General features: G+C 48.1%; 1 protein-coding gene across 2 annotated transcripts in view; it reads left to right on the top strand.

Moving 5' to 3' along the window:
* LOC138663612 (zinc finger protein 84-like) overlaps nt 1-23,294 on the top strand; it is a 59,370-nt gene that overhangs the window by 9,985 nt on the left and 26,091 nt on the right. Inside the window, exons 2-5 of one of the 2 annotated variants that reach the window (XM_069749881.1) lie at nt 20,549-20,698; nt 20,828-21,007; nt 21,082-21,205; nt 21,287-21,384. In XM_069749881.1, the coding sequence (XP_069605982.1) occupies nt 20,621-20,698; nt 20,828-21,007; nt 21,082-21,205; nt 21,287-21,384 (480 nt within the window). In that variant the 5' untranslated portion in view covers nt 20,549-20,620. Of the gene's footprint in view, nt 1-20,548; nt 20,771-20,827; nt 21,008-21,081; nt 21,206-21,286; nt 21,385-23,294 lie in introns of both variants that reach the window. The other variant, XM_069749882.1, reaches the window with a different exon arrangement.

Below are 23,294 nucleotides of genomic sequence, written 5' to 3'. Positions count from 1 at the left end.
TGGAGTGCGGCTCTGCGGGTGGAGGTAGGTGCTGGAGGCTCCATTATTCTCTATGTGGAGTGCGGCTCTGCGGGTGGAGGTCGGTGCTGGAGGCTCCATTATTCTCTTTGTGGAGTGCGGCTCTGTGGGTGGAGGTAGGTGCTGGAGGCTCCATTATTATCTATGTGGAGTGCGGCTCTGCGGGTGGAGGTCGGTGCTGGAGGCTCCATTATTCTCTATGTGGAGTGCGGCTCTGCGGTGGAGGTCGGTGCTGGAGGCTCCATTATTCTCTATGTGGAGTGCGGCTCTGCGGGTGGAGGTCGGTGCTGGAGGCCCCATTATTCTCTATGTGGAGTGCGGCTCTGCGGGTGGAGGTCGGTGCTGGAGGCCCCATTCTCTATGTGGCTTGCGGCTCTGCGGGTGGAGGTTGGTGCTGGAGGCCCCATTATTGTCCATGTGGAGTGCAGCTCTGCGGGTGGAGGTCGGTGCTGGAGGCCCCATTATTCTCTATGTGGAGTGTGGCTCTGCGGGTGGAGGTCGGTGCTGGAGGCTCCATTATTCTCTATGTGGAGTGCGGCTCTGCGGGTGGAGGTCGGTGCTGCAGGCTCCATTATTCTCTATGTGGAGTGCGGCTCTGCGGCTGGAGGTCGGTGCTGGAGGCTCCATTATTATCTATGTGGAGTGCGGGTGGAGGTCGGTGCTGGAGGCTCCATTATTCTCTATGAGGAGTGCTGCTCTGTGGGTGGAGGTAGGTGCTGGAGGCTCCATTATTATCTATGTGGAGTGCGGCTCTGCTGGTGGAGGTCGGTGCTGGAGGCTCCATTATTCTCTATGTGGAGTGCGGCTCTGCGGGTGGAGGTCGGTGCTGGAGGCTCCATTATTATCTATGTGGAGTGCGGCTCTGCGGGTGGAGGTCGGTGCTGGAGGCTCCATTATTCTCTATGTGGAGTGCGGCTCTGCGGTGGAGGTCGGTGCTGGAGGCTCCATTATTCTCTATGTGGAGTGTGGCTCTGCGGGTGGAGGTCGGTGCTGGAGGCTCCATTATTATCTATGTGGAGTGCGGCTCTGCGGGTGGAGGTCGGTGCTGGAGGCTCCATCATTCTCTATGTTGAGTGCGGCTCTGCGGGGGTGGAGGTCGGTGCTGGAGGCTCCATTATTCTCTATGTGGAGTGCGGCTCTGTGGGTGGAGGTAGGTGCTGGAGGCTCCATTATTATCTATGTGGAGTGCGGCTCTGCGGGTGGAGGTCGGTGCTGGAGGCTCCATCATTCTCTATGTGGAGTGCGGCTCTGTGGGTGGAGGTCGGTGCTGGAGGCTCCATTATTCTCTATGTGGAGTGCGGCTCTGCGGGTGGAGGTCGGTGCTGGAGGCTCCATTATTCTCTATGTGGAGTGCTGCTCTGCGGTGGAGGTCGGTACTGGATGCTCCATTATTCTCTATGTGGAGTGCGGCTCTGCAGGTGGAGGTCGGTGCTGGAGGCTCCATTATTCTCTATGTGGAGTGCGGTTCTGCGGGTGGAGGTCGGTGCTGGAGGCTCCATTATTATCTATGTGGAGTGCGGCTCTGCGGGTGGAGGTCGGTACTGGAGGCTCCATTATTCTCTATGTGGAGTGTGGCTCTGCGGGTGGAGGTCGGTACTGGAGGCCCCATTATTCTCTATGTGGAGTGTGGCTCTGCGGGTGGAGGTCGGTACTGGAGGCCCCATTATTCTCTATGTGGAGTGCGGCTCTGCGGGTGGAGGTCGGTACTGGAGGCTCCATTATTCTCTATGTGGAGTGTGGCTCTGCGGGTGGAGGTCGGTACTGGAGGCCCCATTATTATCTATGTGGAGTGCGGCTCTGCGGGTGGAGGTCGGTACTGGAGGCTCCATTATTCTCTATGTGGAGTGTGGCTCTGCAGGTGGAGGTCGGTGCTGGAGGTTCCATTATTCTCTATGTGGAGTGCGGCTCTGCGGGTGGAGGTCGGTGCTGGAGGCTCCATTATTCTCTATGTGGAGTGTGGCTCTGCGGGTGGAGGTCGGTGCTGGAGGCTCCATCATTCTCTATGTGGAGTGCGGCTCTGTGGGTGGAGGTCGGTGCTGGAGGCTCCATTATTCTCTATGTGGAGTGCGGCTCTGCGGGTGGAGGTCGTTGCTGGAGGCTCCATTATTCTCTATGTGGAGTGCGGCTCTGCGGGTGGAGGTCGGTGCTGGAGGCTCCATTCTCTATGTGGAGTGCGGCTCTGCGGGTGGAGGTAGGTGCTGGAGGCTCCATTATTATCTATGTGGAGTGCGGCTCTGCGGGTGGAGGTCGGTGCTGGAGGCTCCATTATTCTCTATGTGGAGTGTGGCTCTGCGGGTGGAGGTCGGTGCTGGAGGCTCCATCATTCTCTATGTGGAGTGCGGCTCTGTGGGTGGAGGTCGGTGCTGGAGGCTCCATTATTCTCTATGTGGAGTGCGGCTCTGCGGGTGGAGGTAGGTGCTGGAGGCTCCATTATTCTCTATGTGGAGTGCGGCTCTGCGGGTGGAGGTCGGTGCTGGAGGCTCCATTATTCTCTTTGTGGAGTGCGGCTCTGTGGGTGGAGGTAGGTGCTGGAGGCTCCATTATTATCTATGTGGAGTGCGGCTCTGCGGGTGGAGGTCGGTGCTGGAGGCTCCATTATTCTCTATGTGGAGTGCGGCTCTGCGGTGGAGGTCGGTGCTGGAGGCTCCATTATTCTCTATGTGGAGTGCGGCTCTGCGGGTGGAGGTCGGTGCTGGAGGCCCCATTATTCTCTATGTGGAGTGCGGCTCTGCGGGTGGAGGTCGGTGCTGGAGGCCCCATTCTCTATGTGGCTTGCGGCTCTGCGGGTGGAGGTTGGTGCTGGAGGCCCCATTATTGTCCATGTGGAGTGCAGCTCTGCGGGTGGAGGTCGGTGCTGGAGGCCCCATTATTCTCTATGTGGAGTGTGGCTCTGCGGGTGGAGGTCGGTGCTGGAGGCTCCATTATTCTCTATGTGGAGTGCGGCTCTGCGGGTGGAGGTCGGTGCTGCAGGCTCCATTATTCTCTATGTGGAGTGCGGCTCTGCGGCTGGAGGTCGGTGCTGGAGGCTCCATTATTATCTATGTGGAGTGCGGGTGGAGGTCGGTGCTGGAGGCTCCATTATTCTCTATGAGGAGTGCTGCTCTGTGGGTGGAGGTAGGTGCTGGAGGCTCCATTATTATCTATGTGGAGTGCGGCTCTGCTGGTGGAGGTCGGTGCTGGAGGCTCCATTATTCTCTATGTGGAGTGCGGCTCTGCGGGTGGAGGTCGGTGCTGGAGGCTCCATTATTATCTATGTGGAGTGCGGCTCTGCGGGTGGAGGTCGGTGCTGGAGGCTCCATTATTCTCTATGTGGAGTGCGGCTCTGCGGTGGAGGTCGGTGCTGGAGGCTCCATTATTCTCTATGTGGAGTGTGGCTCTGCGGGTGGAGGTCGGTGCTGGAGGCTCCATTATTATCTATGTGGAGTGCGGCTCTGCGGGTGGAGGTCGGTGCTGGAGGCTCCATCATTCTCTATGTTGAGTGCGGCTCTGCGGGGGTGGAGGTCGGTGCTGGAGGCTCCATTATTCTCTATGTGGAGTGCGGCTCTGTGGGTGGAGGTAGGTGCTGGAGGCTCCATTATTATCTATGTGGAGTGCGGCTCTGCGGGTGGAGGTCGGTGCTGGAGGCTCCATCATTCTCTATGTGGAGTGCGGCTCTGTGGGTGGAGGTCGGTGCTGGAGGCTCCATTATTCTCTATGTGGAGTGCGGCTCTGCGGGTGGAGGTCGGTGCTGGAGGCTCCATTATTCTCTATGTGGAGTGCTGCTCTGCGGTGGAGGTCGGTACTGGATGCTCCATTATTCTCTATGTGGAGTGCGGCTCTGCAGGTGGAGGTCGGTGCTGGAGGCTCCATTATTCTCTATGTGGAGTGCGGTTCTGCGGGTGGAGGTCGGTGCTGGAGGCTCCATTATTATCTATGTGGAGTGCGGCTCTGCGGGTGGAGGTCGGTACTGGAGGCTCCATTGTTTTCTATATGGAGTGTGGCTCTGCGGCTGGAGGTCGGTGCTGGAGGCCCCATTATTCTCTATGTGGAGTGCGGCTCTGTGGGTGGAGGTCGGTACTGGAGGCTCCATTATTCTCTATGTGGAGTGCGGCTCTGTGGGTGGAGGTCGGTGCTGGAGGCTCCATTATTCTCTGTGTGCAGTGCGGCTCTGCAGGTGGAGGGATGTGCTGGAGATTCCCCATTACTAGGGGCATCTAGTGGGTTTGGATCAGGGAGAGCCTTCTGAGTGGCCCCATCACCAGTTAACTCTGATTACACTATGGTGGCGCCCCCCTCAGGCTGGAGTCACACCAGTGTATGGCATCGGATGTGAGATGCTGATGCCCTCGGCTCCTGCTCTGCTGTGATCTCTGTGTCCGTGCTCGATGCTCTGATTCTCTCACATGACAGGATCGGAGCACAGTTGTAATGTCTCCATCTCCTCTGCTGTCGGTGTTGGTGTACGTCGCATTGCACTTGGGTGACACCGTAGACTTGTATGGGGGTGAGTGAGCCGAGTGACGCTGCCAATCCCAGATCTTCGCTGCCCCATAGAGTAACACGGGGCCGAGTGCTGTGTTTGGTTTTATCCCCCGATCGTGTTATACAGTAGTGTGACTCTGACCAAATAGTGGAGGAGAACCTCAGCAGATGACCGCACTGTTACTGAAAATAATCTCTATACAAAGACCAGCCTGGTATTACCGCCATATGGTGACATATAGCATATAGTGATAGATCTCAGCCCTGCAGAACACATATGAGATTACAGCACAGTTAAAGATGGTGATTTACTGTTGACGTCTTTTCCATCTGTCCCAGACCGACATGACAACTTCTCCAGCCAGGACTCCTCTGCAGAGATTACACCAGACACATTTCACTTCTCACATTTCCAGCCCCATCCCCATATATTCCCAACCTGTACAATCTCCTGATCCTGCCGATACCACAATACTGAGATGCTGCTGCCATATATATGTACCTACTAGATGGTGGCCCGATTCTCACGCATCGGGTATACTAGAATATGTATGTCCACATAGTATATTGCCCAGCCACGTAGTATATTGCCCAGCCACGTAGTATATTGCCTACAGCACAGAGCCACGTAGCATATTGCACAGCCCATGTAGTATATTGCCCAGCCACGTATGACACAGGTTAAAAAAATAAAAAATAAACACATACTCGCCTTCCGCAGGCGCGTTGTAGCACTGTCGCCTCTGTGGGGTGCAGGCGGCATCTTCCGGTCTGAGGGTGTTCTGACGTCGCGGTCACACGACCGTGACGTCACGGCAGGTCCTTGTTGTGCAGGACCTGCCGTGACGTCGCGGTCACATGACCGTGACGTCACGGCAGGTCCTTTTCGCGCATGCGCACAGGACTTGTGATGACGTCGCGGTCACATGACCGTGACGTCATGGCAGATCCTTCTGCCACACCACCCGTGCGACCGGAGCGTGCCGGTTGCATCGCGAGGAGCGGGAAAGGCGGCGTAGGTGAGTATATAATTATTTTTTTATTTTTTTTATTTTTAACATTCGATGTTTTTACTATTGACGCTGCGTCAATAGTAAAAAAAAAGTGGTCACACAGGGTTAATAGCAGCGGTAACGGACTGCATTACACCGCGGTCCGTTACTGCTGCCATTAACCCTGTGTGAGGGCAGACCGGAGGGGAGTATGCGGGCGCCGGGCAGTGAGTGCGGGGATTAAGGAGCGGCCATTTTCTTCCGGACTGTGCGCTTCGCTGATTGGTCGCGGCAGCCATGACAGGCAGCTGCCGAGACCAATCAGCGAACAAATAACCATTACAGAAGGACAGACAGACGGAAGTACCCCTTAGACAATTATGTATATAGATTACTGCGCCTGCTGTGTGGTGCAGTGTGCGCTCTAGATGGTAAAACAAACCTCTAGAATAGGAGTGGGCAATTAATTTTCCTAAGGGTCCACATGAGAGACCATGACTGTTGTGGAGAGCCGATCCAATAGGCCAAAATTAATTATATTCACGATTATTATTGATATATTATAATTCTATTAATATTAACTTAACCCCTTTACCCCCAAGGGTGGTTTGCACATTAATGACCGGGCCAATTTTTACAATTCTGACCACTGTCCCTTTATGAGGTTATAACTCTGGAACGCTTCAACGGATCCCAATGAATCTGACACTGTTTTCTCGTGACATATTGTACTTCATGACAATGGTAAAAATTCTTTGATAGTACCTGCGTTTATTTGTGAAAAAAACTGAAATTTGGCGAAAATTATGAAAATTTCGCAATTTTCCAACTTTGAATTTTTATGCAATTAAATCACAGAGATATGTCACACAAAATACTTAAAAGGAACCTGTCACCCCGAAAATCACGGGTGAGGTAAGCCCACCGGCATCAGGGGCTTATCTACAGCATTCTGTAATGCTGTAGATAAGCCCCTGATGTTACCTGAAAAAGGAGAAAAAGACGGTGGAGCCGTGGCTGAAGATCAGAAGAGGACGTCATGGAAAGAAGATAGGAGGCGCCGCAGCGGACCGGAGACGCCCATCTGACCTGACCAGCAGCGGGACCGCCCCTGGGTGAGTATAATATAACGTCTTTTTCTCCTTTTTCAGGTAACATCGGGGGCTTATCTACAGCATTACAGAATGCTGTAGATAAGCCCCTGATGCCGGTGGGCTTACCTCACCCGCGATTTTCGGGGTGACAGGTTCCCTTTAATAAGTAACATTTCCCACATGTCTACTTTACATCAGCACTATTTCTCTATCCCCATGATGGCACCACGGAGAGAGGGGTCCGCCCCCAGGGACAGGAAACCTACAGATGAAAAAGGGCGTACCTCTCTCCCACATCAGTTGGTTTCCTGTCCCTGACGGGGAACCTACAGCGACGTACCTGAAGATTCTTCGTGGGAATACACGGCCGGCGACGAATCCAGTGGATACAGTCCCGAGGCCAGAGACGGTATCTCTTAGTCGTAAGGGGTGAGTGATCTACGTGAAAGTAATAATGTAATACGCCAGTATAGACGAATCAGAAAACGAGACATCTGACTCTAATGATTCATCGACATCCGAGACCTCCTCACTATCATCGGAGGGGGGACGCAGTTGCTTCCCCATCGAGGAGACAGACGCATTGGTAAAGGCCATCAGAACAACTATGGGTCTGATAGACGAACGCCCTAAAAGAACAGCACAGGACATAATGTTCAGCGGACTAGAACAAAAGAAAAGAAGAGTATTTCCAATAAATGAGAAAATTCATTCTTTGATTAAGAAAGAATGGAAGAAACCGGATAAAAAAGTTCTCTTGACCCCCAAGAGAAAATACCCGTTCGATGACCCAGCCTGCTCATCCTGGAGCAAGGCACCCAAACTTGATGTGGCCATAGCAAAGGCCTCTAAAAAGTTCGCTCTGCCCTTCGAGGACATGGGCACTTTAAAGGATCCAATGGACAAAAAGGCAGACACCTTCTTAAAAAACTCCTGGGAAGCGGCAGGAGGAGGACTAAAGCCAGCCATCGCAGCCACCTGCACGGCCCGTGCTCTAATGGTATGGCTTGAACATTTGGATTCGCAACTAAAAGAGAAAGTCCCAAGAGAAACAATACAAAAGTCAGTGTCCATGATGAAAGGGGCAGCAGCTTTTCTGGCGGACGCTTCGGTGGACTCAGCAAGATTATCAGCCAGGTCGGCTTCTTTCTCAAACGCCGCAAGACGCGCCCTGTGGCTAAAGTGCTGGCCGGGGGACCTGCAGACAAAGACCAAGCTTTGCTCAATACCTTGCGAAGGTGAATTCCTGTTTGGGTCAACGTTGGACGACATCCTCGACAAAGCAGGAGATAAAAAGAAATCTTTTCCCGGGTTCCCCAACCAGTCATATAGGCGCTCCTTTCGGAACAGAAAGTTCATGCGCAGAAGACCTCCAAAAGGAAATAAAGACGGATGGGAAGACAGAAGAAACAAAAACAGGGGCTTCTTGTTCAACAAACCCCCCCCCCTCCAGATAATAAAAAATCCCAATGAAGGTACTCCCCGGGTCGGAGGGAGACTAGCCGAGTTTCTTCCAGCCTGGGAAAGAATTTCAGACAGTCCTTGGATTCTAGGTATTATACGAGAAGGCCTCAAATTCAAATTTCGGGTTCCTCCCGGCAACTCCTTCATGGTAACGCCTCAAAAACAATCACTCGAACAGTCAGCTCTCCGGAAGGAGATTCTGAGCCTAGTCCAGAAAGATGTATTGCAAGAAGTTCCATACCAGGAAAGAGGCACAGGGTTCTATTCTCCTCTCTTCCTCCGAAAAAAACCGGACGGATCATACAGAACGATCATAAATCTCAAAAAACTAAACAGTTTCCTGGAGATACAACATTTCAAAATGGAGACAATAAAATCTTGCGTGAGAATACTCTTTCCTTTGTGTTTCATGACTGTTCTAGATTTACGAGACGCATATTACCATGTGCCCATCCACAGAGATTACCAAAAATATCTCAGACTGGCAGTAAATATCCAGGGGGAAGTAAAACACTTCCAATTCCGGGCTCTCCCCTTCGGGATAGCTATCGCTCCTCGGGTATTCACAAAAATAATGTCAGAGGTAATGGCTCACATACGGGAACAGAATATCTTAATAGTTCCCTATCTAGACGACCTACTCGTGGTAGGGAACTCATTTCAACACTGCGAACAACAGTTGAATCTGGTCATAGCCTCTCTGTCGAGTCTAGGGTGGCTGCTAAACATACCCAAGTCCAAAATGGTGCCATCCCAGGTACAGGAGTACTTGGGGATAGTCCTAGACTCGATCACGCAGACATGCTATCTTCCTCAGGAGAAAGTACAAAAAATGACACAGGCAGTGTTACAGCTGACGGTATCCCCAGTCACCACTCCGAGGAGAGCAATGTCCCTCCTGGGCTCTATGACTGCCTGCATTCCGGCAGTTCAGTGGGCACAACTTCATTCCCGGGATCTACAATGGGAGACTTTAAATTTAGGCATATCTCGGCATGGAAATTTAGACGGGCAGTTAAGTATTTCTCCAAACACGATACACTCCCTAGCATGGTGGGCAGACCCAGGGAATCTAACCAAAGGGGTTCCTTGGGCGCTACCGACGGAGAAGATTCTAACGACGGATGCAAGCCCCTGGGGCTGGGGAGCACATATAGGCGATCAAGTGGCACAGGGGAGTTGGATCAAAAGTCAAGAGCTAGACTCTTCCAACATGAAAGAACTGCTAGCGGTAAAACTGGCCCTAACACACTTTCTATATCTCCTTCACGGTTATCATGTAAAAGTCTTTTCGGACAACCAGGTAGTGGTTGCATATCTAAATCACCAAGGGGGAACCAGGTGTCGAGCTCTGATGGAGGTAACCCAATCCATCTTCCACATAGCGGAACACAGTCTAAAGTCCGTGTTATTCCACTTTTTGTTCGGCGGTATGATAATAAAGCGTTGTTTTTTGCCTCGTGTGTTTTTTTTTTTTTTTTCTTACGGTGTTTACTGAAGGGGTTAACTAGTGGGCCAGTTTTATAGGTCGGGCCGGTTCGGACGCGGCGATACTAAATATGTATAATTTTATTGTTTTTTTTTAATTTATTTAGATAAAGAAATGTATTTATGGGAATAATATATATATTTTTTTTCATTATTTAGGAATAATTTTTTTTTTTTTTTTTTTTTTTTTTTTTACAAATTTGGAAAAAAAAATTTTAAACTTTTTTACTTTGTCCCAGGTGGGGACATCACAGATCAATGATCTCTGACAGTTTGCATAGCACTCTGTCAGATCACTGATCTGACATGCAGCGCTGCAGCCTTCACAGTGCCTGCTCTGAGCAGGCTCTGTGAAGCCACCTCCCTCCCTGCAGGACCCGGATCCGCGGCCATCTTGGATCCAGGCCTGGAGCAAGCAGGGAGGGAGGTAAGACCCTCGCAGCAACGCGATCACATCGCGTTGCTGCGGGGGGCTCAGGGAAGCCCGCAGGGAGCCCCCTCCCTGCGGGAAGCTTCCCTATACCGCCGGCACATCGCGATCATCTTTGATCGCGGTGTGCCAGGGGTTAATGTGCCGGGGGCGGTCCGTGACCGCTCCTGGCACATAGTGCCGGATGTCAGCTACGATAGGCAGCTGACACCCGGCCGCGATCGGCCGCGCTCCTCCCGTGAGCGCCGCCGATCGCGCTGGACGTACTATCCCGTCCGTGGTCATAGGGGCCCACCCCACCTCGACGGGATAGTACATCCAATGTCAGAAAGGGGTTAATATTGAGCAGAATTAAGTATGCTCACATCCCCCTATATAGCTTTTCAACCAAAGTACAGTCCCTTCTGTATATCGTATGAGCACCCCAACAGCCTCTTATATACGGAGTCCCACATAGCCTCCCCCATATGCGGCATGAGCCCTAGAGCCTCCTCATATACAGCATGAGCCCCACACAATTCCCTATATACACTGCATGAGCCCCACTCAGCCTCCCTCTATACAGTGGGGGAAAAAAAGTATTTAGTCAGCGAACAATTGTGCAAGTTCTCCCACTTTAAAAAAATTAAGACAGTATTTGACATCATAGGTAGAAAACAACTATGAGAGTCAAAATGAGATCACAAATCCATAAAATGACCTTGCCTGATTTGGCAAGATTTATTTTGCAAAATGTGGTGGAAAATAAGTATTTGGTCACCTAAAAACATGCAAGATTTCTGGCTCTCATAGACCTGTAAATTCTTCTTTAAGAGGCTCCTCTGTCCTCCACTCATTACCTGTAGTAATGGCACTTGTTTGAACTTATCAGTATAAAATACACCTGTCCTCAACCTCAAATAGTCACACTCCAAACTCCACTATAGTGAAGACCAAAGAGCTGTCAAAGGACACCAGAAACAAAATTGTAGCCCTGCACCAGACTGAAATGACTGAATCTGCAATAAGCAAGCAGCTTGTTGTGATGAAATCAACTGTGGGAGCAATAATAAGAAAATGGAAGACATACAAGACCACTGATAAACTCCCGAGGTCTGGGGCTCCATGCAAGATCTCACCCCGTGGGGTTGAAATGATCACAAGAACGATGAGCAAAAATCCCAGAACCACACGGGGGGACCTAGTGAAATATCTGCATAGAGTTGAGACCACCATAACAGGCTACCATCAGTAACACACTATGCCACCAGGGACTCAGATCCTGCAGTGCCACATGTGTGCCCCTGCTTAAGCCTGTACATGTCCCTGTCCTTCTGAAGTTTGCTAGAGAATATTTGGATGATCCAGAAGAGTATTAGGAGAATGTCATATGATCTGATGAAACCAAAGTAGAACTGTTTGGTAGAAACAAAACGTTGTGTTTGGAGGAGACCGAACCCTGAGTTGCATCCAAATAACATCATACCTACTGTGAAGCATGGGGGTAGCAACATCATGCTTTCTCTGCAAAGGGACAAGGACGACTGATCCGTGTACATGAAATAATTAATGGGGCCATGTATCGTGAGATTTTGAGTGCAAACCTCCTTCCATCAGCAAGGGCATTGAAGATGAAACGTGAATGGGTCTTTCCGCATGATAATGATCCCAAGCACACACCGCCAGGGCAATGAAAGAATGGCATGGTAAGAAGCATTTGAAGGTCATGGAGTGGCCTAGCCAGTCTCCAGATATCAACCCCATAGAAAACCTTTGGAGGGAGTTGAAAGTCCATGTTGCCCAGCGACAGGTCCAAAACATCACTGCTCTAGAGGAGATCTGCATGAAGGAATGGGCCAACATACCACTAACCATGTGTGCCAACCTTGTGAAGACTTAAGGTACCGTCACATTTAGCGACGCTCCAGCGATATAGACAACGATCTGACCTAAACTAGATCGCTGGAGCGTCGCTGTTAGGTCGCTGTAGAGATGTTAAACACAGCAACTCCAGAACGATGCAGGTGACGTACTTGAAGGGAACCTGTCACCCCGTTTTTTCAAGAAGAGCTAAAAATAGCGTTAAATAGGGGCAGAGCTGTGCTTTACATTAGTGTATTTTGTGAGCCTTTATTCCCCACCTATGCTGCCGAAATACCTTTGTAAAGTCGCCGTTTTGGGCTGTCACTCAACGCTGGTCAGGTCATATGGGCGTGGTGACAGCGCTGGTTCTCCCCAAGATGTCCGTTGGTGGCGTAGTGGTGTGCGCATGTCCAAGTGGCGAATCCACTGCGCAGCTTGAAGGAAAATAGCGCGATCTGCGCTATTCAGCCGTTTATCGGTGGGCGCTGCCATCTTTGTGAGGCCGCGCATGCGCAGATGGTTCTTCTCGGCTTCCCGGGGCTTCAGGAAAATGGCCGCGGGATGCCGCGCGTGCGCAGATGGAGATCGCGGCGGCCATTTTCCTGCAGCCGAGATGCGAACTCGGCTTCAGGAAAATGGCCGCCAAGATCGCCATCTGCAGTGGATTCGCCACTTGGACATGCGCACACCACTACGCCTCCAACGGAGATCTTGGGGAGAAACAGCGCTGTCACCACGCCCATATGACCTGACCAGCGTGAGTGACAGCCCAAAACGGCGACTTTACAAAGGTATTTCGGTAGCATAGGTGGGGAATAAAGGCTCCAAAATACACTAATGTACAGCCCAGCTCTGCCCCTATTTAACGCTATTTTTAGCTCTTCTTGAAAAAACGGGGTGACAGGTTCCCTTTATTGTTAGCTCTGTGAAAAAACATTGCAGGCATTGTTGCTTTTGCTGTCAAACATGACGATACACGCCGACCTGACGACCAAATAAAGTTCCGGACTTTCAGCTACGACCAGCGATGTCACAGCAGGATCCTGATCGCTGCTGCGTGTCAAACACAACGAGATCGCTATCCAGGACGCTGCAACGTCACGGATCGTTCTCGTTCTCGTTGTAAAGTTGCTCAGTGTGAAGGTACCTTTACAGAAAACGTTTGACCTCTGTCATTGCCAACAAATGATGTATAACAAAATATTGAGATGAACTTTTATTAATGACCAAATATTTATTTTCCACCATAATTTGCAAAATAAATCTTGCAAAATCATACAAGTTGATTTTCTGTATTTGTTTTCTTATTTTGACTCTCATAGTTGTGGTCTACCTATGATGTCAATAATTACAGGCCTCGCTCATCTTTTTAAGTGGGAAAACTTGCATAATCTGTATTTGACTAACTACTTTTTCCCCACTGTATACGGCATGAGCCCCACACAGCCTTCCTATTTATACTGCTTAAGTCCCACACATCCTCCGTATATATACGGCATGAGCCCCACACAGCCTCCCTATATACTGCATGAGCCCCACACAGCCTCCCTATGCAGCTCTGGCAAAAATTAAGAGACCAGTGCAAAATGTTCAGTTTGTCTGATTTTTCTCTTTATAGGTATATTGTTGAGTAAAATGTAAATTGTTCATTTATTCTATAAACTTCTGACATGTCTCCGAATTTCCAAGCAATAAATTTATTATTTTTCTGACAAAGGAAAATGGTCAAAATAAAAAAAAAAATGAACCCAGTGCTTTCAGACCTCAAATAATGCAAAGAAAACAAGTTTATAATCATTTACAAACAACAATACTAATGTTTTAATTCAGGAAGAGTTCAGAAATTAATATTTTGTGGAATAACCATGATTTTTAATCACAGCTCTCATGCATCTTGGCATGCTTTCCACCAGTCTTTCACACTGCTTCTGGGGCAAAAATGTAAGCAGTTTTTTTTTGTTTGATGGCTTGTGACTATCAGTCATGCTCTTGATTATATTCCAGAGGTTTTCAATGGGGGTCAGGTCTGGAGATTGGGCGGGCATGGTACAGCCCGTGGATCTCTGGTTTCTAGCCCCATGGCTGTCTCGGTCCGCGGGCTGGACTGAGACAGCCAGAGGGCCAGATGTGGCCACGGGCCCGCACTTTGCCCAGGTCTGCTCTAGCATATAGTAATGCCCTCTTCTCCACTAGAAAGTAATAATGCTCTAGTGGCCCTATAACAATAAGTGGCCACTTAACATTTAATAATGTTCCGAGTCTCCCCCTGTACAGCTCCCCTCTCCACAGCATGATGCTCTCTTATACACAGTATTATGTCCCCTCTCTGTATAGTACCCCCTTACATATTGACCCCTAAGTAGTTCCCAAATGGTATAATGGCCCTAACACTGTATGATGGCCCCCTCACTGTATGATGGCCCTCTAAATAGTCCCCATATAGCATAATGCATTTTATAGTCCTCCATATAGTATACTGCACTCCTTATAGACCTCTGTATGGTATAGTTCACTCTCCATAGGCCTCCATACAGTATAATACACTCCTCATAGGCCTCTATATAGCATAATACACTCCCCATAGACCTCCATACAGTATAGTGCACACCTCAATTTCCTCCAAATAGTATAATACATTCCTCATAGGCATCCATACAGTATAATGCATTCCCCATAGACTTCCATATAATGTCACCCAATTTTCCTCTGTATGGTATAATACATCCCCATAGGCCTCCATATAGTATACTGCACAGCCCATAGTCCTCCATATAGTATACAGCATTCCGATACACACCAGTATAGTTAACTATAGCGTAGCTTCAGATGCACCTCTCAGAGCTCGGAGTGACCGCCCCCTCTGCCTTCTCCCTGGTAGCTACGCTGTTGCTGGTTACGATGCTGAAGTTGGTTTCTTATTTGTCCAGTTTCTTATTCAGGGCTGAAATTGGTTTCTTTTTCGTCAGACAAAAATAGAAAAATTCCAATAATAAAATACAATGCAGCGAGGTGCGCTGATGTGAATCCACTTAAAAACAGCTACAAAATAAAAAATCTGGCACAAAAATGTCCATTAAAATGAGCACTGAAGGGAATTATTGAAAGGGTTAAATGACTTTGGGCCACTGATCTCACACAAGCATTACAGGCTGATGTGGCCTGAATTTGATGCTGGCCATCACTATGTATGTATTGGTGATGTGAGATCAGTGGCCCAAAGTCATTTAACTCCTGTAAAACACTACAGAAGTTGTCCACTACTTGGCCAGCTTCTTCTCATACCCCCAAAAAGTAATAAAACCTGTACTCCCCTCCTGTGCCGACACTGCTCCCACATTGTTGGCACTAGTTTTCCCGGGTCTCACATGCTGTTGTTGTGACACGTCCCGTATCAGCGCTGGCATCGCTATCTCCGCTTTCGGACAAATCGAGCAAGAACCGGACTTCCTATTCATTTTCCATTTGTCTGAAGGTGGAGACAGTGATGCCAGTGCTGATTGGGCGCTGGCCATCATGTGTTACAACACCATACAAGAACCCTGGTGACAGCGAGTGTAGACACAGCGGGAACGGTGCCAGCACGGGAGGTGAGTATAGACTTATTATTATAATCAGGGCCAAAAATATTAATCAAGAAGGGTTGTCCTATTGGACGCTGCCTCCGGCCCGGCCTAATAGACCTTCGTACATTGCAGGCCCGGACACCATTATTAGGCATGTAAGTATCATAGTAACTAGGCTGCCCCATACTATCGAGTACTTGGTGGCGAAGGGGCATTCAGTCGAACTGTCACACCTTCTTAGATGCCATGTTTGCTTTTGACAGCAGCAACTGGTTAAACTGCCAGAATTGTTGTTGCAGCCACCCCTGTGCCGTCCCTTCGGTGTACATCTATGTTTTGGTGCCCAAAAGAGTACAAAAAAATTGAAAACAAATGTTAAATGTGTTAAAAAAAAATAACAATGTGTCTTCTGCTTTTTTCATGTGTTTTTCTTTTTTTTTTTTTTTTACAAGAATTGTTGGAGTAAATTTTCTTTTCAAACATTTTGTCTGCTTTTTGTCTGGTGTTTTTCTTGTAACATAGGAAATAATAATATAATAATTTTAAATATTAAATATAAATTTTATTTATATAGCGCCAACATATTCTGCAGCGCTTTACAAATTATAGAGGGGACTTGTACAGACAATAGACATTACAGCATAACAGAAATCACAGTTCAAAATAGATACCAAGAGGCATGAGGGCCCTGCTTGCAAGCTTACAAACTATGAGGAAAAGGGGAGACACGAGAGTTGGATGGTAACAATTGCTTTAGTTAGTCGGACCAGCCATAGTGTAAGGCTCAGGTGTTCATGTAAAGCTGCATGAACCAGTTAACTGCCTAAGTATGTAGCAGTATAGAGACAGAGGCTATTAACTGCATAAAGTGTATGAGAACATGATGCGAGGAACCCAATTATGTTTTTGTTTTTTTGAATGGGCCACACAGGGATAGTTAGGTTAATGCGTTGAGGCGGTAGGCCAGTCTGAACAAATGAGTTTTTAGGGCACGCTTAAAACTGTGGGGATTGGGCATTAATCATATTAACCTAGGTAGTGCATTCCAAAGAATCGGCGCAGCACGTGTAAAGTCTTGGAGACGGGAGTGGGAACTTCTGATTATTGAGGTTGCTAACCTGAGGTCATTAGTGGAGCGGAGGGCACGGGTAGGGTGGTAGACTGAGACCAGAGAGGATATGTAGGGTGGTGCTGAGCCATGGAGCGCTTTGTGGATGAGGGTAGTAGTTTTGTACTGGATTCTTGAGTGGATGGGTAACCAGTGTAATGACTGGCACAAGGTAGAGGCATCGGTGTAACGGTTGGTGAGGAATATGATCCTGGCTTCAGCATTCAGGACAGATTGGAGCGGGGAGAGTTTGGTAAGAGGGAGGCCGATTAGTAGAGAGTTACAATAGTCCAGACGAGAATGAATAAGTGAAACTGTAAGAGTTTTTGCAGAGTGGAAAGTAAGAAAAGGGCGAATTCTAGAAATGTTTTTGAGATGCAGATAAGAAGAGCGAGCCAGTGATCGGATGTGGGGGGTGAATGAAAGCTCGGAATCAAGTATGACCCCAAGGCAGCGGGCATGTTTCTTTGGAGTAATGATGGACCCGCACAAGGAGATGGCAATGTCAGGCAAAGGTAGGTTAATAGAGGGAGAAAACATGAGGAGTTCAGTTTTTGACAGGTTCAGTTTCAGATAGAGGAAGGAAATGATGTTAGAGACAGCGGTAAGACAATCACTGGTGTTTACTAAAAAGATTGGCGTGATAACAGGAGAAGAAGTGTATAATTGGGTGTCGTCAGCATAGAGATAGTACTGGAAACCAAATCTACTGATTGTTTGTCCAATAGGGGCAGAATACAAAGAGAAGAGGAGGAGGCCTAGGACTGATCCTTGAGGAACTCCAACAGTAAGGGGAAGGTGAGAGGAGGAGGAACCAGCAAAAGATACAGTAAAGGAGTGGTCAGAGAGATAGGAGGAGAACCAGGAGAGAACGGTGTCCTTGAGGCTGATGCAGCGGAGAATAGTGAGGAGGAGCTGATGATCCACAGTGTCGAATGCTGCGGAGAGATCCAAGAGAATTAGCATGGAGTAGTGACAATTGGATTTAGCTGTTAGTAGATCATTAGAGACTTTAGTGAGGGCAGTTTCAGTAGAGTGTAAAGAGCGGAAACCAGATTGAAGAGGGTCTAGAAGAGAGTTATCTGAGAGATAGCGGGTAAGACAGGAGTGGACCAGGCGCTCGAGGAGTTTAGAGATGAAGGGAAGATTAGAGACAGGTCTATAATTAGCGGCAAAGTTTTGATCGAGGGATGGTTTTTTAAGTAATGGATGTATGATGGCATGCTTAAATGAGGATGGAAAAATACCGGAAAAGAGAAAGGTTGAATATTTTTGTTAGGTGAGAGGTGACAGCCGGGGAAAGGGACTGGAGGAGATGTGATGGAATGGGGTCACTGGTGCAAGTGGTTGGGCGAGAAGATGCAAGGAGCCTGATTACTTCTTCTTCTGTAACTGGTTCAAAGTCAGAGAGTGAACTAGATGCAGTGGGGGAGGGAGGACAGTGCATGGTATGAAGAGATTGGGAGATGATTTCCTGTCGAATGTGGCAATTTTTTCTTTGAAGTAATTGGCTAGATCGTCAGCGCGGAGATCTGTGGTTGGGGCCTGCACTCTTGGGTTGAGTAGGGACTGGAAAGTGTCAAAGAGACGTTTACGGTTATTGAACAGCGAGGTGATGAGGGTGTTGAAATAGGTTTGTTTGGAGAGGTGAAGGGCAGAGTTGTATGTTTTTAGCATGAACTTATAATGGATGAAATCTTCGGGTAGATTAGATTTTCTCCACAGAGGTTCGGCGCACCTGGAGCACCGCTGCAGGATACGTGTTTGCAGCGTGTGCCACGGTTGTCGCCATCTGTGCTGAGTTGTTTTATGTATAGGAGGAGCAGCTTCATCCAGGGCACTTTGCAGGGTTTCATTGTAATGCTTCAGAGCAGAATCAGACATGAGATGGAGGAGATTGGGGCCAATGAGGACAGCAAGTTCTTCATATGTTTCTGGGTGTTAATGGCCTGTATGTTTCTATAAGTATGGAAAGTGGGGGTGACCTGAGCGGGATGGCAGCTCTTGTTAGCGAATGAAAAAAGGTTGTGGTCAGAGAGCGGGAGGAGGGAGTTTGTGAAATCATCCACTGAGCAAAGCCAGGAGAAGACCAAGTCGAGGGAGTTTCCATCTTCATGCGATGGAGAGTTAGTATGCTGCGAGAGGCCGAAAGAGGAGGTTAGAGATAAAAGGTGAGAAGTAGATGGGAAGAGGGGAGAAGCAATGGGGATGTTGAAGTCACCCATGATGAGGATGGGGGTGTCACAGGAGAGAAAGTGTGGAAGCCAGGTGGCAAAGTGATCCAGGAACTGATGAGAGGGGTTTGGGAGGATGATACACCACCACTCGCATGGAGAAGGGGATGTAGAGTCTGACAGCATGGACCTCAAAGGAGGGAAGACAAGTGAGGGTACTTGGGGGATAACTTGGAAGGTACATTTGGGTGAAAGGAGCAGACCAACGCCTCCACCTGCTCTGTTGTCCGATCTTGGGGTATGAGAGAAATGTAGTCCACCATATGAAAGAACAGCAGCGGTGGTGTCTGACTGCTGGATCCAGGTTTGAGTAAGGGCCAGGAGATTAAGAGAATTAGAAAGGAAGAAGTCATGGATGAAGGAGAGTTTATTACACACAGAGCGAGAATTCCAAAGGGCACAATTGAAAAAGACAGAAGGCATGCATGGAATATTAATAAGGTTAGAGGGGTTTCTGAGTGTAGCAGTTGGGAGGTTTGACTGGCTATAACATGGGGGGCCGGGGTTGGGAGAGATGTCTCCAGCGACTAGGAGAAGGAGGATAGAAAGTGTGAGCAGATGGTTAAGTGATTTGTGAGAGCGTCTCTTGTGTTGTATGGTGGGACTGAATGGATCTGTGCTGTTGAGCAATGTGAACAGAGCATGAATGCTATACATAGGAGAGGCAAGGACAGAGGGGCCGATATAGATGGAGTGTAGAGAGTTAATGCAAGGGCGGTGAATGTGAGTGAATGCGGCAGCCAGGATATAGAATATACAAATACATATGGTGAATATTTGTTCTGTTCCAAATGAACAGGGAATAGATTTAGATTGTCTTACCTGTCTCCTGCCCTGTCTAAGTGCCATGTTATAACTGCCAGCACTTAGAAAAAGTACTTTGAATAAATGTACACGAATAATAGTGCACGAATGCATCCCCAAAGTATGTCTACATTTATAGAAGGCTAGCTCTTAGATCTCACTTTTTTTTTTTTTTTTTTTTTTTTTTTAAAGCTTGTTAGCAATCAATCTAACTCAGTTGACAGAGCAGGACACAATAAATGTAGTGAACAGATAAACAAATGTCCAGGTCTACATGGATCATAAACCGCTTTGAAACGTGTATGTGATCTCTCTGCATGAGAAGTATCAATAAAAAAAAACAATTGCATACTAAGATGGATAACAAATATAGATATATGCAGGATTTAATGACGAAGATAGAATGACTCGGATACCATTCAGGCTGCTTGCTGTCAGGGACTGGAGCAAAAGACACCTAGGACAGAAATAAACCCCATAAAACACTGTACATGGAGACTTAGGAATCAGATAATTTCTGTCCTCGATGTTTGTGGAACCAAACACATTTCATAAAAGCTTCAAAGTTCTGTGTGTGAATCAGACCTGAGATCTAACGTGATAGAAGATTCCAGTGCGGGGAAGACGGGAAACTTTCATATAGACGGCTGGTGGTGATGGAGTCAGTGACGGACTCTGGCCAAATATGTTTCTAGAGCTGTAGCAGAAGATGAAGATGTCGTCCTCATCATGAAGTAGTTATTTCTCCTGCCACGTGTAATGAATATCTCCTGCAGTATTGCTAATGCCGATTCCAGTGTCGGTAAATGAGACGAGAATTAGCGTTATGAAAGATGAGTCTATGAGAGACGTATTCAGCTGCCGACTCCGAGGAAGAAACTGCTTGTTGTCTGTGGCCTAAAATATATAGGTTTTATTAGCAGATGTAAAGAAGAAAACTAAATACTGTAAAATAATGAAATGTTCTGATATCTTGCCCTTATTAGATCCAGTAATTGTATTATTACATGGAATTTTTATGATGTTACATCGGCTCATTTTCTCATCCAGGTCTTTACAATATCGGATCCTCTCAGTGAAGATCTTCTATAGAAGAGAATTTTCCTGAATTGCCCATCAAAGATGGATATGGACAGAGACAAGATAGCGCGGAGGATATTACACCTCACCCTAGAGATCCTCTTCCGGCTTACTGGAGAGGTGAGAGATTCTGATGACGTCACATTACATCATTCTTATCTATGGGAATAACAGATGGACAGAACTGGAGAGGTGAGGACTCTGGAAATGTCTGTAGTGAGATTTATTAATGTGTCTCTCCATAACCAGGATTACACAGTGGTGAAGAAGACCTCTAGTGAACGCTGTCGCGACTCTGTGTCTGAGGGATGGCGTGGAACCCTGAGCTCAATCACAGGGCCTCCATCTACCCCCCTGATACATGAGGACATCAATGACCAGAAGATCCTAGAACTAATCTACAAGATGATTGAGCTGCTGACTGGAGAGGTGACACTGCTGGGACATTATACAGTAACACTATGAAAGGATTAGGGGGATGACTGTTTCATTGTATGTATCAGGTTCCTATAAGGTGTCAGGATGTCGCTGTCTATTTCTCCATGGAGGAGTGGGAGTATTTAGAAGGTCACAAACATGTGTACAAGGACGTCACGATGGAGCTTCCCCAGTCTCTCACATCATCAGGTAATAGACAGGACTAAATATACATGGCCTATAATTTTGTATGTAAAGAATGAATTCAGTCCCTGTATGTGTTTCCTCCAGATCTATCCAGTAAGAGGACAACACCAGAGAGATGTCCCCGTCCTCTTCTTCCACAGGACTGTAAACAAGAAAATTCCAATGTTCCTCATGATCATCAGGTAGATGAAGAGAAGGTGTCATGAGATATACCCTTTGATATGTAGGTGGCTGTGAAGATCTTGTCTTCAGTCTTGTTTTATCCACCAGCCTATGTTTTATACCTGTGTAATGAGAACTGTGTAGATGGCAGGCAGGACTGCCACCAGGCTACACCCCCCAGCTCCGCTTTCAACCCTCGAACCTTCCACAGTCCCTCTGCCCACTCATAGAAAAATTCCACATCTGTACTATGTCCTCACCAATCACACATTCAGTTCCCATCTAACAACAGATCACATACATAGCCAGCAGCTTTTGTTTTGGCTAAAATATATATATTTTTTTTTAAGCTGCCACCACGACAAGGTAGACTCTTTTGGCAGGTCCCTACTCTACTCTAACCTATCTATATACATAATTATCTAAGGGGTACTTCCGTTTGTCGGTCTGTCCTTCTGTCACGGATATTCATTGGTCCTGGCCTCTGTCTATCATGGAAATCCAAGTCGCTGATTGGTCGCCGCAAAACAGCCACGACCAATCAGCGACGGGCACAGTCCGGAAGAAAATGGCCGCTCCATACTCCCCGCAGTCAGTGGCCGGCGCCCGCTCCCCGCAGTCACTGTCCCCTGCGCTCCGCTCCCCGCAGTCACTGTCCCCTGCGCTCCGCTCCCCGCAGTCACTGTCCCCTGCGCTCCGCTCCCCACAGTCAGTGGCCGGCGCCCACTCTCCGTAGTCAGTGTCCCCGGCGCTCTGCTCCCCGCACTGTGTCCCCGGCGCTCCGCTCCCCGCACGCTCCATACTCCCCTCCGGTCACCGCTAACACAGGGTTAATGCCGGCGGTAACGCATTCCGTTACCGCCGCTATTAACCCTGTATGTCCCCAATCTTTTACTATTGATGCTGCCTATGCGGCATCAATAGTAAAAGAAAGTAATGTTAAAAATAGTACAAAAACAAAAAACTGCTATACTCACCCTCCGTTGTCTGCTGAGCCGCTGGCGCCCGCCGCCATCTTGCATTCCCAGGATGCTTTGCGAAATTACCCATAAGACCTAGCGGTCTCGCGAGACCGCTAAGTCATATGGGTAATTTTGCAGAGCATCCTGGGAATGCAAGATGGCGGTAGCCGCGCGCTCATCTGCACAGCGCCGTTGGATCCCAGGAAGCGGAGAGATGGGACGCTGAGGAGCAGCAACGAGAATGGTGAGTATGTTAAACTACAAGGGGCCCTCGGATCGTTAGGTGAGTGTTTATTTTTTATTTTTTGAACCTGTGACATACGTGGCTCGGTAATATAGTACGTCACTGTGCAATATCCTACGTGGCTCTGTGCTGTATACTACGTCGCTGGGCAATATACTACGTCGCTCTGCAATATACTATGTGGCTTGGCAATATACTACGTAAATGGGCAATATACTACGTGGCTGGGCAATATACTACGTGGCTGAACAATATACTACCTCGCTCTACAATATACTACGTGGCTGTGCAATATACTACGTGCCTCTGCTGTATACTACGTGGCTGGGCAATATACTACGTGGCTGGGCAATATACTACGTGGCTGGGCAATATACTACGTGGCTGGGCAATATACTACGTGGCTGGGCAATATATTACGTCGATGGGCAATATAGTTCGTGGCTGTGCAATATACTTCGTGGCTGTGCAATATACTACGTGGACATGCATATTCTAGAATACCCGATGAGTTAGAATTGGGCCACCATCTAGTTAAATATAATTATCCAATACTCTTTTTAGGTATATTTTTTTTTAGTTTTTTTTAAGGGAATGTGTCACATAAATTTTTTTAAATAAACAAGAATACCACTTATAAGGGACAAATACTGTCACAACATGACCAGACCACATATTGCCACCACATAGTTACCGAATAATACTACATACAAGGTACAAATAT

The sequence above is a fragment of the Ranitomeya imitator genome, chromosome 2 (assembly GCF_032444005.1).
Source record: "Ranitomeya imitator isolate aRanImi1 chromosome 2, aRanImi1.pri, whole genome shotgun sequence".
Taxonomy (NCBI): domain Eukaryota; kingdom Metazoa; phylum Chordata; class Amphibia; order Anura; family Dendrobatidae; genus Ranitomeya; species Ranitomeya imitator.
The sequence above is the reverse complement of the archived record's forward strand: the minus strand, read 5'-3'. Positions and strand labels throughout refer to the sequence as shown.